At 38.5% G+C, this 17,814-nt stretch overlaps 1 protein-coding gene across 1 annotated transcript in view; it reads right to left on the bottom strand.

Moving 5' to 3' along the window:
* MITF (melanocyte inducing transcription factor) overlaps positions 1-17,814 on the bottom strand; it is a 334,743-nt gene that overhangs the window by 119,511 nt on the left and 197,418 nt on the right. Inside the window, exon 2 of the mRNA XM_007946066.2 lies at positions 10,313-10,562. Within this exon, the coding sequence (XP_007944257.1) occupies positions 10,313-10,562 (250 nt within the window). The remainder of the gene's footprint in view (positions 1-10,312; positions 10,563-17,814) is intronic.

The raw sequence follows: 17,814 nt of genomic DNA, 5'->3' as shown, positions 1-17,814 counted from the left end.
TCTTTACAGGAGTAGACCGAATGGTCTTTTCCTGCAGAGCCACTGGGTGGATTGGAACTGGCAACCTTTTGGTTCGCAGCCAAGTACTTACCTATTTGCACCACCAGGGCTCCTCATTTATGCCCTTAGAGGGCCACAAACCATTTTAATCTCTAAGATTTCTTTGCATCCAAAGAACAAATTTTTGCCCCCTTTAGAACCATACCATCTCTGTTGACAACGTGTCTCAGCACATTAGTAAGAAAGTATTATTCAGAGCTAGAAAATACTAGGTCCACTCTGATTTTTGGCACTTTCTCCTAGGCTCCATACCTTAATATTCTCCACCTCCAGTTGCTGTTGGTGGTGGTAGTTGCTGTCAAGTGGACTACAACTCACAGCAACCCCATGTGTGCAGAGTAGAACTGCTCCACAGGGTTGTCAAGGCTGTGACCTTTTGGAAGCAGCTCATCAGGCCCATCTTCCAAAGTACCTCTGGGTGGGTTTGAACTGCTACTGTTCAACTAGTGATTGAGTGCTTAACTATGTGCGCCACCTCCAGAGAAGTCCATATATGACAGGGGAGTATATTTCTTACTGTGGCTTCCTTTAACAGCAGAAAAGAAGAGTTGGCCCCTCTCATATAAACCCACAAGGTGACTTCAATGACTGCAAACTGGATCATATAGAAAATGTTCAAAGGCCTTCAAACTCAAAAAGAAGGTGCGTGGTTCAGGTGTCCACTGACACAGCTGGTCCTAGCCACAGCCTGACAAAATCAATCCAGCTTCTATTAGCGAACCAAAATGGTCTTGTGGTCATGGAGGCAGAAATCATTTTCATGTTGTGCTGGTATTACCAAGTTAACATGTGATTAATGCTTATGTGTCTTTTTTTTTTCCAGAAAAGTGGAATTAATTCATAAGCTTAACTATATAAATGTTGAATACTTTATTTGAGATAGTTGCTGCCCATGGGTCTGCCCTTTCAAGTGAACCAGATCTAAAAATTTGAGCAAAGATGACTTTCTTCAGCAGCACTTAATTACTAGTAACTAAGAGTCACACATTTGAAAAACCATGCAGATAGCACAAGATCAGGTAGCCCATACTGTTATACACAAGGCTGTCATAAGTCAGACCCAACTCAATGACAACAACCACAGCAGGTACTAAAATCACCACCATCTGTCAGTTTGTCATACTGTCGTGGCTTGTGTGTTGCTGTGATGCTGGAAGCCATGCCACTGATATTTCAAATATAAGCAGGGTCACCCTTGGTGGACAAGTTTCAGCAGAGCTTTCAGACTAAGACAAACTAGGAAGAAATGCTTGGTAATCCGTTTCCCAAAATTAGTCAATGAAAACCCTATGGATCACAGCAGAATACTATCCAATATAGTGCTGGAAGATGAACCCCCCTAGGTTGGAAGGCACTCAAAAATACACAGTTGCTGCAACAATGGACTTGAGCTGACCAATGATCATGAAGATGGTGCAGGACTTGACAACATTTCACTCTGTTAAGTATAAGGTTGCCATGAGTCAGAGTAAACTCAAAGACAACCAGGAACACCAGTAGGAAGCAGCACAGATAGTCAAATCCAAAGTTAATCAATAATCATTTAGTAAAATATCTGTACTATGTTGTTGTTGTTGTTGTTGTTATTTGCCTTTGAGTCAGACCTGACTCATAGCGACCCCTCCTTGGGTTTCCGAGGCAGTATCACTATGGAAGTAGATTGCCCAACCTTCCTCTTGTACTATGTAACCTGTGTAAATTTCATCTGACCAGTACCTGTTCGTGTAGCCAAAACAGGTAAGGAGGTCAGGGAACAGCCCCCAGGCAGCAGCGAGCAGTGGCAGACAGGGCTGGAGGCCAGAACAGGTAACGAGGGCAGGGGACAGCCTCCAGGGGTCAGGGAGCAGAAGAAAACAGGGCTGGCAGGAACAGGTAGGGGGAAGAGGCCATCCACTTCTGAAAGAATTGGCCAATGAAAACCTTATGAATAGTAGTGAAAACTGTCTGATATATTACTGGAAAATTTCATGACTAGCCCTGAAACAGTCCAATACAGTGCTGGAAGATGAGCCCCTCAAGTCGGAAGGCACTCAAAATATGGCTGGGAAAGAGCTGCCTCATCAGAGTAGAGCCTACCTTAATGATATGGATAAAGTAGAGCTTTTGGGATGTCCATTTGCTGAAGTGGCACAATTCAATATGAGAAGAAACAGCTGCAAAAATCCATTGATAATCGAATACGGAATGTACGAAGTATGAATCTAGGAAAATTGGAAGTAGTCAAAAATGAAACGGAACGCACAAAGATTGATATCCTAGGCATTAGTGAGCTGAAATGGACCGGTTTGGGTCCTTTTGAATCAGATAACCATATGATCTACTATGCCAGAAATGACAAATTGAAGAGGAATGGCATGGCATTCATCATCACAAAGAATGTTTCAAGATCTATCCTGAAGTACAATGCTATCTGTGACAGAATAATATCCATACGCCTACAAGGAAAGCCAGTTAACACTACTATAATTCAAATTTACGCATCAATCACCAAAGCCAAAGATGAGGAAATTGAAGACTTTTAGCAACTTCTGCAGTCTGAAATTGACCAAGCATGCAATCAAGATGTGCTGATTATCACTGGTGACTGGAATGGAAAAGTTGGAAACAAGAAGAATCACCGGTAGTTGGAAAATTTGGCCTTGGAGACAGAAATAATGCTGGAGATCAAGTGACAGACTTTTGCAAGACCAACGACTTATACATTGCAAATACCTTTGTGAACAACACAAACAATGACTATACATGTGGATTTCACCAGATGGAGTACACAGGAATCAGACTGACTAAATTTGTAGCAAGAGGCAATGGAAAAGCTCAATTATCTTAAGCCAAAACAAAGCCAAGAGCTGAATGTGGAACAGACCATCAACTGCTCATATGCAAATTCAAGTTGAAGTTAAGACAATTAAAACAAGTCCATAAGAGCCAAAATATGATCTTGATTATATCCCTCCTGAATTTAGAGACCACCTAAAGAATAGATTTGATGTATTGAACACCAATGACTGAAAACCAGAGGAATTGTGGGATGACATTAAGAACATCATCCATGAAGAAAGCAAAAGGTCGTTAAAAAGACAAGAAAGGAAGAAAAGACCAAAATGGATGTCAGAAGACATTTTGAAATTTGCCCCTGAACAGAGAGTAGCTAAAGCAAAGGGAAGAAATGACAAGATAAAAGAGCTAAACAGAAGATTTCAAAGAGCAGCTTGAGAAGACAAAAGTCAATTATTTAAATGAAATGTTCAAAGACATGGAGTTGCAAGCCAAAAGGGAAGAACACACTTGGCATTTCTCAAGCTGAAAGAACTGAAGAGAAAACGTAAGCCTTGGCTTGCAATATTTGAAAGATTCTATGGGCAATATATTGAATGATGCAAGAAACACCAAAAGAAGATGGAAGGAATACACAGAGTCACTGTACCAAAAAGAAATGGTTGATGTTCATCCATTTCAGGAGGTGGCATATGATCAAGAACCAACAGCATTGAAGGAAGAAGTCAAAGCTGCACTGAGGGAGATGGCGAAAAACAAGGCTCCAGGAATTGACAGAACACCCATTGAGATGTTTCAACAAACAGATGCCCTGCTGGTGGCACTCACTTGGCTATGCTAAGAGATTTGGAAGACAGCTGCCTGACCAAACTGACTGGAAAAGATACATATTTGTACTCATTCCAAAGAAAGGTGATCCCACAAAATGTGGAAATTATCAAACAATATCATTAATATTACATGCAAGTAAAATCTTACTGAAGATAATTCAAAAACGGTTATAGCAGTATATTGACAGAGAACTTCCAGAAATGCAAGCTGGATTCAGAAGAGGACATGGAACGAGGGATATTGTTGCTGATGTCAGATGGATCTTGGCTCAAAGCAAATAACACCAGAAAGATGTTTACTTGTTTATTGAGTATGCAAAGCATTCAATTGTGTGGATCATAACAAATTATGGATAACATTGAGACGAACGGGAATTCTAGAACACTTAACTGTACTCATGAGGAACCTGCACATAGACCTGTCATTCGAACAGAAAAAAGGGACACTGCATGGTTTAAAATCAAGAGGAAGTGTGTCAGCATTGTATCTTTTCACCATACTCATTCAATCTATATGCTGAACAAATAATCCGGGAAGCTGAACTATATAAAGAAGAACATGGCATCAGGATTGGAGGAAGACTCATTAACAACCTATTTTATGCAGACAATGCAATTTTGCTCACTGAAAATGAGGATGACTTGAAACACTTCATGATGAAGACTGAAGACTATAGTCTGCAGTATGGACTACACCTCAACACAGAGAAAACAAAAATCCTCATAATAGGACCAATAAGCAGCATCATGATAAATGGAGAAAAGATTGAAGGTGTCAAAGACTTCATATTACTTGGTTCTACAATGAACACCAATGAAAGCAGCAGTCAGGATATCAGATGTCATATAGCGCTGGGCAAATCTGCTGCAAAGGACCTCTTCCAAGCACAGAAGAGCAGATGTTTCCCTGAAGACTAAGGCACGCCTGACATAAGCCATGGTATTTTCAATTGCCTTATATATGCATGTGAGAGCTGGACAATGAAAAAGGAAGACTGAAGAAGAGTCGGTACTTGTGAGTTGTGGTGTTGGCAAAGAATGCTGAAAGTACCGTGGACAGCTAAAAGAACTAACATATCTGTCCTGGAAGAAGTGCAGCCAGAATGTTCCTTGAAAGTGAGAATGGCTAAACTTCATCTCACCTAGCTTGGTCATGGTGTCGGAAGGGACCAATCCCTGGAGAAGGCTATCATGCTTGGCAAAGTGGAGGGACAATGAAAAAGGGGAAGGCCCTCCACAAGATGGATTGACAGTGGCTGCAACTATGGGTTCAAGTATAGCAGGGATCATGGGGCTGGCACAGGACCAGGGAGTGTTTCTTTCTGCTGGACATGAAGTCACTATGAGTTGGAGATGACTCGACAGTACCTAACAACAACAACAATACAAATCTTCATGGAGCACCTCCTGTGCCAGTGCTGAGATGACCAAATCCTTACGCAGAATGTATTCATGAAGTCATGTGGGAATCAAAAGGGCTGCCAGTCAATGCCTATGAAGCTAATGCACCCATGTGCCATCGGAACAACCAAATTACTTTTCAAAATAAAGTGCGTTATCCCCATTCTGTCTAGGAAGAGTGGAGTTCAAAGCAGCAGTCTCAAAAGTAGAAATCCAAAGGAAGAAAAAATTATCTTTCTTCTGTTCCTTTGCAAATGTGAACTAAGAGGAATAGAGGGTTTATGCCTACCTGATTGAAACTGCAGGGGATAGTTCGTCAAATTTCACTCAAACAAGAAGCAACTACTGGGTTGGAAAACAGATACAGTCAGGAAGGCTGCATCTTAAACTGATAACAGCAGTTATGTCTGGGGAACAAATCTGAGAGGAGGGAGTGGTAAGGAGGGAGAGTTTCACATGGGATTTTTCTTCTGTACTGTATAAATATGTTCCAAGACAGTATTTTCTATAATTCAAGACACTATTAAAATGGGTTGTGAAGAGACAGAAAATTACTTTATGTGTGACACTGAATACAACAAAGTGCTACTTCTAGGAGGATTCGTAGACCCTGCAGGGAAATGAGTTCCCTAGCACGATGAACAGATTGTTATGGAACCTGGGAACCAAGTCCCGTTTCCCCATAGAACAAGGGAACAAGGATGTGGCCGTGAAGATACCCAGCTTTTTTTTTTTTAAGATAGATACCTAGTTTGATTCAAAGGAGCTCTGGTAGCGTAGTGCCTAAGGCACCTGACTGCTAACCAGAAGGCTGGCAGTTCAAACCCACCAGCCACTCCTCGGAAGGACATTTGGGCAATCTACTTCTGTACTGATACCACCTCGGAAACCCAAGGAGGGGTCGCTATGAGTCGGGTCTGACTTGATGACAAACAACAACAACAACAAAAGTTTGATTCAAAACAAAAACAATACCCACTGATACCAAGTCAATTCCAACTCATAGTGTGGCCTATTGGACAGAACAGAGCAGCTCCGTCAGGTTTTCAAGGCTATAAATCTTTAAGGAAGCAGACTGCCACATCTTTCTCCCACAGAGCAGCTGGTGAGTTCAAATCCCCAACCTTGTGGTTAGCAGTCAAATGCCTTAACAACTACTAGAGCTCCTTTTAAAAACAAAAGGACACGTATATGCATCAACAGTCCCTGAAATTGTTTAAGTCACACTACTGGTGACATAAGTATATAATGGCCCATGTATGAATGAACTACAGTATTATAAGAATTCTTAAACATGGCCGGTCCTTGTCTTACATGGTCAGTATCTCTGGCTATGGATCCAAGAGATGCTGCATCTGTGTCTGTCTCTGGCAGCCACCACAATGGTAACAAGATTGTTGTGCTGTTGGGTGCTGTCGAGTTGATTCTGACTCACAATGACCCCATGTGACAGAGCAGAATTGACCCATGGGTTTTCTAGGCTGTCATCTTTACAGGAGCAGATCACCAGGTCTTTCTCCCTTGGAGCCACTTGGGTGCATGTGAACTGCCAAATTTTTGGTTAGCAGTCAAGCACTTAACCATTGTACCACCAAGGTATCCCTGGCTAAATAAATCAGGAACAAATTCTAGATGAATAGGGATTTCAGAGCAGTCCCTTCTGCCTCCACGCCCACTTGTAACTCAACACATCTTTTTCTAATGTTTCTATATTTTAACTAAAAATAATTCACATCTTGAATTCAACCCCAGGTAGCTTTCATAAATTACAGAGAAAGGCCAGTAATTCAGCATCTGCCCTTTCTTTCACTTGTGAAATATCATGGAATCTTGGGAGTAAAACAGGGTTTCAAGGAAGCAGGATGTCTGTCCAACTCACTAGGATCTCTGTTCTAATGAGATGCAATATTAATGAGACAGCCACCAAATGAAAGCCAACGGTAAATTTGGTTTACAGTGTAGAGGGCCCTGACAAAACGTATTTCTGTATTTGATGAACATCAAACATCATTTCTAAATGCAGAGCAATTTGGATTATCTGAGGTGTTCCAGGGGAAAAAAAAAAAATAAAATAAATTCCTTCAAACTAGTTAAAATAAAAAATCCTAAAGCAACCACAAAAAATTTTCTTTTAAATTCATACAACCTTTCACCAAAGTAGAACAGAATAATTCCATGTATTATCTGTTCAGAGAGAACACCGTGCTTTTAAATTTTTAATTCCTAAGATGTAAAGAAGGAAGGAAAGGAGAGGAGGAGGGAGGGAAGAAGGAAGAGAGAAGGGGAGGCGTGAAGGAAATATGGAAACATGGATAGATGGACAGACAGAAGGACAGATGTAAAAAAGGGTGGGAGGGAGGGGAGAGAGAAATCCTTCACAATGTCCCAAAAATTTCTGAACAAAGAAATATTTTCAAACTCTACACTAAAGTTTTCAAGCTATAAATTGCCAGGTCCAAGTTGGAGGTGGGATGAGGAGAGAAAAATCCTAGTGAACTTGTTTGTCCAAATTCAGAATAACTGGGCACCTTTATAATCAAACTTAGAGAAAGGAGAGAGTGAAGAGAGATGCTTAAGGAGTGTTCTTAAGACAATGTGGTGGTGCCACAAGCTTCTTTAGCTATGAGACCTGACATGCGCCCTTAAGGTCTGTCCCTAGTTACTCTGCTTTTTTGTGAAATAAGATAAACCAAATTTCAAACCTCAGGTTCTATGCCTCATGTGCCAATGAAACACACTTGTGGAAGAAATCTCTTCCATTAATGGTTCTTAATGATTTTTTAAAAATTTATAATTTGAAACACAAGGTGTGTTCATTACTACCAAAAAAAAAAAAAGGATTATACATTCCAAATGTTGGTGCATTTATGGGAAAGAAGCATCCTTAAATGCTAATATCCAATAGGATATTGGTGTTCTTAAGAAACCTAAGGAGTATCTCTGATCTGTAAATATATACCAAAAGATAAATCATTCCGTATTGCTCAACAGGAAAATCAATAATAGGAATAAATACATAAATTAATAAAATAAATAACAGAACAGAGAAACATACAGACAAAAATGGGAATTATTCAAACCATTTAACACAGATTTTAATTTTAATCATGTTCAAAGTAACATCTATTTAAATACCAAAAAACATTTAGAAATGGCATGCATTTTTAAGATGATATGGAAATAATGTTGCAACCCATTGAGTATGGGAAGTTTCCCATCAAAGAATGCAATTGCCTCGATAGGAATATTGGTTTTAATTAATATGCTTTAATGTAATATCAAATACTACTTTCTATTTGTACCTAAGGAGCTCTGGTGGCATAGTGCCTAAGGCATGTGACTGCTAACCCACCAGCCACTTCTCGAAAGGAAGGTTTGGCAATCTACTTCCATAGTGATACTGCCTCAGAAACTCAAGGAAGGATCAGTACGAGTCAGAACCTAAACCATTTGTACCTAAGCCACTACTAGAAAAAATTCTTGTCATTTCTTTTAAAATACGACCTTCAAACTAAAAACATAGACCATTATGATGAATAGAACAGACATTTCTCTCAACATCTTATTATTTAATTCACACAACTTTACACAACTTAAGATATACGTAAAACAAATATGATTCCTATGAACACCAGGCAAGTCAAATCAATAGTGATTGTCAATTTTCACCTATGCAGAATGGAAAGAATTAATGTATAATATATTCCAGAGAGAACACCTTGCCTTTATTTAATGCAGGGAGGGAAGGGGAAGAGTAAAACATTCATTAATTGTGGCAATATCCAGAACTTCAGTTATATCACAGGAAAAGTTTATCCTAATTCTTTGGGACTTTTTCTGGCCTAACAGATTTTGCAGCTGGTTTTTCTACCAGAGTTTCAATATTTCATCAGTACATTTTAAAAGTCTTTACAAATTTAAAAGTGACTTCAAATTTGTTTTTAAATAACCTTTTTCCTCCTTCCTGGTATGGCTCATATATTGCTTCCCAATTAGAACACATCAACACCCTCTTTGCTTAAACAGCAAACTTTAAATGGTAGGAGACATTTTTTTCTTGTGCATAGGAATGAATACAAGGGCCAACAATGAATCACCAATGCATTAAGTTCAAATTGTTTAACAAGTGGCACTTGGGACTCTTCAGATCAAATCAGTTAGGCAAATAGTTTTATTTTAAAAATAGAAAAAAAATCACAAAAGGATATTTTAAAAATAGAAAAAAATCACAATCCCTTTCTTTCCGCTAACTTTCCTTGCACCACTCTTACATAAAAGAGTTAGAATGTTTATCTTTAAACAAGGAGTATCTCTCTATGGGATGTTGGAGGGCACATGTGTGAGATGGAATTCTATTCTTAGACTTGTTACAACTTTTCCTGTAATTAGGAAGCTATATGCCCCTGATAGAATGATGCTAACAAGCTCCTGCAGTTTCAACTCTGGCAAGAAATCTAGGAGACAACTCACTTCAGCAAAAGGGTAATAATGCTGGCTGGTTATTAAAGCAGGAACCTCTTCTACAGTTTTATATCTGAAGAAACTTTTCTGAAAGAGTTAGGTTCTATAGCCAAGACTACATACAGTGGGAGGGGGGAGGCCATGGAATATATTCAGAAAGATATATATAACAACAACAAAAAAAAGATATATATACAAGTTCTTGGAAGAGGTCTGTTTCAGGATAACTTTGACATATTGAAACTTTCCCAAAGAAAGATGGAAGGATGTCATTATAGCAAATACCTATTCCAACCTGATATTTCTCATAGAACATTGATACTCTTCTACTATTTGAGGGTTACTATTGAATTTACAGTTAGTTTGCATCCTTCTTATAATAAGTAAATAAATATAACCAAAGCTATGTAGGAACCAATGGGGTTGGGGTTTATAAAATATGATTTAGATGAGTCGATATAAGCAAGTACACATTTAGGAAAAGAAATCCAAAAAACAAATAAAATCCAGTGCTGTCGAGTTGATTCTGACTCATAGCGACCCTGTATGATGGAGCAGAACTGCCCCCATAGGGTTTTCAAGGCCCTAAGTCTTTACGGAAGCAGATTGCCTCAAATTTCTCGCACAAAGTGGTTTTGGGTTCCAACCGCCAACCTCTTGGTTAGTAGCCGAGCACTTCAACTATTGTGCCATCAGGGCTTCTTCAGATAAATAAAACACCTGGAAAATGGAAAATGTTTGGAGAAGGAGGCTTCATTCAACTGACAAGAGCGATACTCACGTACCTTAAGGACTTCCATCGGCACCTGGGTGGGAGAGGGAAGGGTGCTAGGCACACTGACGTTTATGGCTGGTGTCTGACTCACGGGCACTCTCTGTTGCATGAACTGGGCCGCCTGCAGCTTCTGCTGCTGCTCCCTGCGCTCCTGCTCCTGCATCTGCTCACGCATGAGTTGCTGGCGTAGCAAGATGCGTGATGTCATGCTGGAGGAGCTTATTGGAGGCTTGGAGGCCCCAGGATGCTCCGCAGAACTGCTGTAGGAAAACCAAAGGACATACAATGCTTAATTTCCTAACGAGACACTTAAGTTTGCATCCTGGAGTATCCTAAATTGCACCAAACTATGAAATGAGCCTGCGCAAGTATAATCAAGTCACACAAAGGTACTCCACATAATTGAAAATCAAGAAGTTGATAGGATTTAAGTTATTAGTAGTTTAATTATAATAAGTCAGCTTGATTACATTTAGGCATTTTTATCATGCAGCTTAATTTTTTTTTTTTTTATACTGAACACTACTCATCACCACCAAATATAGCACCACCATATGCAGTGCCAAGAAGCAATGTGTCTTAATAGCATCCAAATTTCCACATTTAAAAATAAATTGCTTGATGTTAATGATGGTGGAATGATTGGACAAGGACAGTGAGAAGGCTGCACAATTTGAAGAATGTAATCAGTGTCACTGAATTGCACACGTAGAAATGGTTGAGATGGCCTATGTTTTGTTACGTATATTTCGCCACAAAAAATTTACATAATAAATTGATTTTTTTTCTAAAAATGGAATCTAGCCAAATAACTCCTTCTACAAGTTACCTAAATTCCTTTAAAATGTCTAAGATGTTTATTAACAAGGCTAAGTGAGCTTGGTAAAGGAGAAAATTAAGATAAAGGAAGTAAAAAATTGTTAATGAAAAAAGCGTTTAGACCAGAAATATTAACACTGAACTCAATCTCAGTCTTTGGAAAAAGGGGTAATAGACAAGTTGGCTTGACAACCCAGCGCTACTGTGCCTGGTTTTCTTTGTACCACCTTTTCTTCTGATTCATTAGGCCACTACATACGCTCAGCAAGTTCCATATATACGAGTCCTACTCTGAATGGTACTCTAGATACTTATTCAACCCCCAAATTATATAAAATGCATAATCACTGTTTCTGTTTGATGCCACTGAGTTCATTAAGACTCATGGAGACCCCATGTGTGCAGAGTAGAATTGCTCTATAGTGTTTCCCAGGCTGTGACCCTTTGGAAGCAGATTGCCAGGCCTGCTTCAGAGGCTCCTATGGGTGGATTTGAACTGTGATCTTTTCAGTTGATAGTTGAGTGGTTTACCATTTGCACCACCCAGGACCTCCTACTTAAACACTAGTTCTGAGTTAAGAAGAAACAATAACATTATATTAAAATATAACCTTATAAAAATATAACCTTACATTAAATATGGTTTTTGATGGCTTATCTCACCAGCTCTATGACATTGAGTTATTAAATCTCTCTGTGCTGCAGTTACTATATCCAGAAAAGAGGGATAATAATACTTTGTTTTTTCTTAAGCTTTTTTATTTTGATATAATTGTAGATTTACATGCAATTTTAAGAAATAACACACAAAGATTCCATGTACCCTTCAACCAATTTCCACCAATAGTAACATCTTGCAAAACTACATTGCACTATCACAACCAGGCTATTGACACTGATAAGGTCAAGATACTGAACCGTTATCAATAGTTTTTTACTCACTGACTCATTCAAAAAGTGGGAGATGTTTTTAAATTTTTGTTGCATCATTTATATTGTAAAGCTTTACCTCTTAGGGATTTTGTGAGGATTAAATAAAATAAAGCCGATATGAACACTAGTATAATGAGCTTGCACAGTATTACTTCCACAAATGTTTGCTGTTGCTAATATTGTGTTACCGGGAAAATACAAATGTTTATTTCTAGCAACAACTTTTTAAACAAAAACATTTCTTTTTAGAGACAACAGTATAAGACCGTAACAGCTAGAATGAGGAAAAAAACAAAATATGAGAAATTATTTAGTCTTGAGTAAGCCACCTTTGAAGGAAATTATTTGTATTGCTAGCTTTCTTCCTTGAGCATAAATCCCCAGATGCTGATTTTACCTTCTACCAAAAGGCAAAATAAAACCTTTATATCATTTCACTATTTAAAAGGAACTCTTTAAAGATAAACTCATTGTCATCCAGTCAATTCCAACTCTTACTGACCCTATAAGAGCAGAGTAGAACTGTCCCATTGAGTTTCCAAGGCTGTAAATCCTTTATGAAAGCAGACTGCCTCATCTCTCTCCCTTGGAGTGGGTGTTGGGTTCAAACTACTCACCTTTTGGTTAGCAGCCAAATGTTTAACCACAGCACCACCAGAGCTCCTTAAAGATAGGAACCTTCAAGCTCAGCAAGTAACAGAATGGTGTAGAATGCTAATGGTGTAGAAATATTTGTGTTTTATCCTACAAATAGTTCCAGAAAAACTAAAACTTTTACTACTAGTTCATTTATTTTCAACAAAGGAAAATGGTTCATTAAATTTGATGTGTTCACACGATACCATCCAGCCACTAAAAATGGTATAGAAATTGACACGGATTTAAAAAAAAAAAAAGTTTGAAAAATAGTACTCTAGGTACAGACACAAAATAGTACTCTATGTACAATCGCATTTTAAAAAATGTTCACTATAAAAATAATATGACAATGTTTACAAGTCATTGCTAGTGTATATTGTTGTAATCCTTTGAGAAAATAACTTAGCAATATTATCAAAGAGCTAGAAAATTACACAATTTGATACAGAAATTCCATTAATGGACATTTTTCCTGAAAACTAATTCAAAATGTGGACATATTCACATTGTAGAACATTTACAAACTGTAAAATATTCTAACCAACTTAAATTTGCTCTGTGAGAATGACTAAGTTATGATTCATGAATTTGATCAAATCTTATCTTTTTTTAAGTTTTACAATTACAAGGGAAAATGGGAAGTGCATATAATAAGAGTAAATTAAAAAGTGACATTCAAAAGTGTATTTATACTCTAGTTAAAGTAAGTACACTGTGTGTATGTGTACACACACACAACTCACAGGGTATGTATAAAGATGGTTATGACTGTCAGAGTTGGAGTGGAATTACAGGTTAATTTATTTTTGTTTATTTATTTATTTTTTAAAATAAAATTAGTTTTATTTATCAAGACCATTTAACAAAGCCATCATATTATTCCTCCCAGTGGCTGAATATATGCCACTAGAAACTAACTTAAGAACATGAGGAAATGAGATGAGTAATCAGAAGCCACCATCTGGTTACAAGAAAGGAGACTGGTTCCATCACACACGGGACGCTGACAATACGAAAGAAAAGCAGTAATTGTATCTTGCACATTCCCTTGGAAGTCTTCTGTATCCCAGGTTTTTCCTTTACAGTTTCCTATACTTATAGTCAGAACATACACACAAATTGAACATTAATAACGTGCTTAATACTTTAATGCCATATATCCATCATCACAGTAAGAATACTTAGCCATTACCCAGAACAATTTATTCCCTTGGTGAGTTCACTTGATGCTACTAAAAGAGCATCAAACATACTTTCTTAAGCCAAGAAAAGAAGGGGAAGGGGGGCCTATTGAAAAATAAATAAATAAATAAGCTGTCATACTATTCAAAGTCTGTCAGGTTAAAACATTCCCAGAGAGCCTGATCCTTTTGATAAAAACAGGAGCAAAGCTTTGTGCTGCAGCAAATGCAGCTGTGGAATAATCGCACTAATTAGCTACTCCAGACAAGTAATTGGCTGTGATACTGGGGGGAAAAGTCCTTTCAATTAACAGTAAAGCATTCTTGAGACATTTTAAATTAAAATTGCAAGTTATCAACCACAGTGAGGCTTCAGACTTTAAAGTCGACAACAATGTATATCATTTTAAGTGTTTTCTGAAATATCCATCAGAAATATAAATATATAGACATTTATACAGTACAAGCATAAATAAACTGAAACCCCACTGAAGAAAATCTACCAGAGCCCAGCTAATTGACATTATTTTGATAAATCTTTCTTTTAAAAAAATGTGCAATGCTAGCATGGTAGTCACTTCACTGAACACACTCCCTGCAGGACATTTCCACGTTGTTAAAAGATGACTCCCAGATTCTCAGCTTTGCCCTCAATCTTTTAAACATCCTTTTCTCTTAGAAATAATTGAATCTGCAATTATCACCCCATAGGCAACTAAAAATGAAGATATCTACACTTCACGATGTTAACAAAGGACAAATCAGCACAATGTTTTAAACTCAAAATCGAGGTTCTACAACGTATATTTTCTTAAAATGATGACTAGATGTTGAAGCCACTAATGATAAGCAAGGAGAGTTGCTCAAATTTATTTAATTCTAAAAGCTAAATGAACTCATCCAGGGCCCTTGAAGCTCAATCTTCTCCTAATTAGATAATCCTAATTCTACTAGTCTGATTCCTTTTAATCAGATTATTTAAAGGTCATTTATTCAACAAACAGTGATAGAGTGTTTCCTCTGTACCAGGCGCTGGGAATACCTGGTTTCTAATCCCAAAGAGTTTAAAGCTCTGACCACATAATTTTTCTGAAATGCCTAAAATTAAGTCAATTATCTAGATTGTTTCATTATCTAGTTCCACAAAGTATGTGTGGATGTGGCCATAAAAACTGCCCATTTGAAAGCCAACTGAAGAAGAGGCATATGCCTTACCAGAATTTCCCAGAATCACTGAGCCAGATACACAACTCCTTTCAGAGCCAAGATCACCCAACAGCAACCCAAGGAGGATGTCATTAACTGGACCCAAGGCCGAGCTGGTTCAAGCCCTGCTGAGCAGCATGACCTTTACCAAGCCACTCAACCTCTCTGAGCCTCTGCAAAACCCACCCCCTAAGGCACTTGACTGCTAACCAGAAGGCTGTCAGTTCAAACTCACCAGCCACTCCTCGGAAGGAAGATGGGGCAATCTATTTCCATAGTGATACTGCCTCGGAAACCCAAGGAGGGGTCGCTTTGAGTCGGGTCCGACTCGATGGCACATAACAACAACAACAAGTGGAACGCAGAGACTGAATGAGCTAATGTTTACTAAGTTAGAGTGCTTAGCACAGAGGCTGGAACACAGTATATGAAAAATACCCACCACTGATGAGTCAATTCTGACTCATAACGACCTTATAGGGCAGAGGAGTACTACCCCACAGGGTTTACAAGGTTATATTTTTTAGGGAAGCAGACTACCTCATCTTTCACCTCCAGAGCAGTTGGTGGGTTTGAACCACCAATCTTTTGGTTAGTAGCCAAATGCATTAACCACTGCCCCATCAAAGCTCCCTATATGAACAGGAGGCAGCCACAAAATGTGAATTGAATTCATATCTCTATGGCTGATTTTACATTTTTCTCAATAATCTTCAAAGCCTTCCCCCTTCTCTATGATTGTACAGATAGGTAAACGTGCTCTGAATTATAAAATACATTCCTAAATTCAAATTTTAAATTCTATTGCTTTCATCCCACTTGAACACAGTAAAGCCTGTGATAGCTGGAACCTCTGTAAGGCAGAAACCTATCAGAGAAGGAAAATGAAAATATTTTCCACTAAATAGAAAGTGATAGAAAAGTGGTGACTGCACCCTATCAAAGGTGGAAGATTTGCAAGACCCAGAAAAACAAGGCAGTCCTGATGCGCTCTGGCTCTCACAAATTCAATGTATGTCAGAAATTCTATTAACTCCCATATGCTGGCATCCGAATGGCATCTTCTTGATCACCTCTCAACTTTGAAAGTGATGAATACATCCCTCTACTAGATCATATGAATCAGTCTTTGGTCTTAATACCACAGTCTGCCACGACACGATTCTGGTCATCAGTTGACACTTACATTCTAAGCCAAAGAAGGTATTAAATTTATCCTTGCTTTTCTTTTTTTCATTTCCTCAAAATTCAGCTTTACCAGTTACTAACCTGTGACCCAGGTCAAGGCAGTCAATTTCTTTGAGCTCTGGGTTTCCTCATTTATTAAAAAAAAAAAAGTTGGAATCAAGTCAATCTGACTCATGGCAACCCACAGTGTTAGAGCAGAACTCTGCCCATAGGGTTTTCAATGGCTGATTTTGCCAAAGTAGATTCACCAGGCCTTTCTTTCGGAGTGCCTCTGGGTAAACTCAAACACTCAACTTTAGGTCAGCAGCCAATCATGTTAACTGTACCACCTAAGGACTCCTTCCTTATTTATAAAGATCATTTAATATTATCTATACTTCTCAGTGTTCTGGTAAGGATTTTAATTTGCACAAGGTATAAACAGCTTAGCACAATGACTAGAACACAGTCCAATAAACTAAACATAGTTCAAAACACAGTGCTAAAAATAATACTAAGCCATGATACTAAATCTTTTTCATAGGAGGAAACAATTTTTGTATAAGCTTATATTGCTAGTTTCCACCTGCAGCACAGTGACTTGCCTAATATGGCCCTTTTAGCCATCATCCTCAATGTTGTGATGTAAAATAAATCCTAGTCTCCATGCCTGTTTAGGTTGGGATGTATCTTGAGTCCTGCCTTGCTGGAGGATGTGACTCAAGTCACCAATCTTAGCTTCCTTGAGGGTATATATGTCAATGTTCTGGGAAAGCTCTGTTCTTGTGTTTGGTTCATTATCATCTCACCCCTGGACTGGACACAACAGCCAGTCATCTGACCTCCAGTATTGGGTTCACCAGTCCCTGCAACCACACAAGTGAGGAGAATCCTCCAGACCTACCCACAGACTTGGGACTTGCCAGCGTCCCAACCTCTACCACCACATGACCTATTTCCTTGGCAGTTTGTGAGTTCTGTGAGATGTTACAGCAAAATATGGAACCCTAACACAGGAGGGAGGGTACTGAGGGGAGGAGGAGGAAGGGTTGATATTAGAGATGATGGACTGGCACATCAGTTTGGAAAAGTTGGACATTTGGGGTATCTTTAACCTCTGCCTCATAGGGACCAGCCTTGTGCTAATCCTTTTAAATGAAATTATTTGAGCAGAACCATAGCAGATCTGTGTAACAAGTTTCAGGCAATTCCTATTTAATCATTAAAGTCTTGAAGACTGACAAAAACATCACAATACCTCAGAGACAACAGAGCATCACAGCCCACACAAAGAAGCAAGATAAAGTAGGAGAGACAAGGCACCAAGATACAGACCCAAAACACATCCCTGAGGAAGATGCAACATTGGAACTCCCTGATAAGGAATTCAAAAGAATTATATTTAGTTATCTTCAAAGGACTGAGAGACAGATCAAGGAAAACACTGACAAAATTGAGGAAAACAAAGAGAAAACCCTAGAACAATTTCAAAAGACAGTACAAGAACAAAATGACAAAATAAATGAAAAATTAGAAATGATACAAAATCTACAGACAGAAATCCAGA

Source organism: Orycteropus afer, unplaced genomic scaffold (assembly GCF_000298275.1).
Source record: "Orycteropus afer afer isolate SDZICR_OR568_19922 unplaced genomic scaffold, OryAfe1.0 scaffold00149, whole genome shotgun sequence".
In the NCBI taxonomy this organism is placed as follows: Eukaryota; Metazoa; Chordata; class Mammalia; order Tubulidentata; family Orycteropodidae; genus Orycteropus; species Orycteropus afer.
Note: the sequence above shows the minus strand (reverse complement) of the source record. Positions and strands in the feature narration are given on the sequence as shown.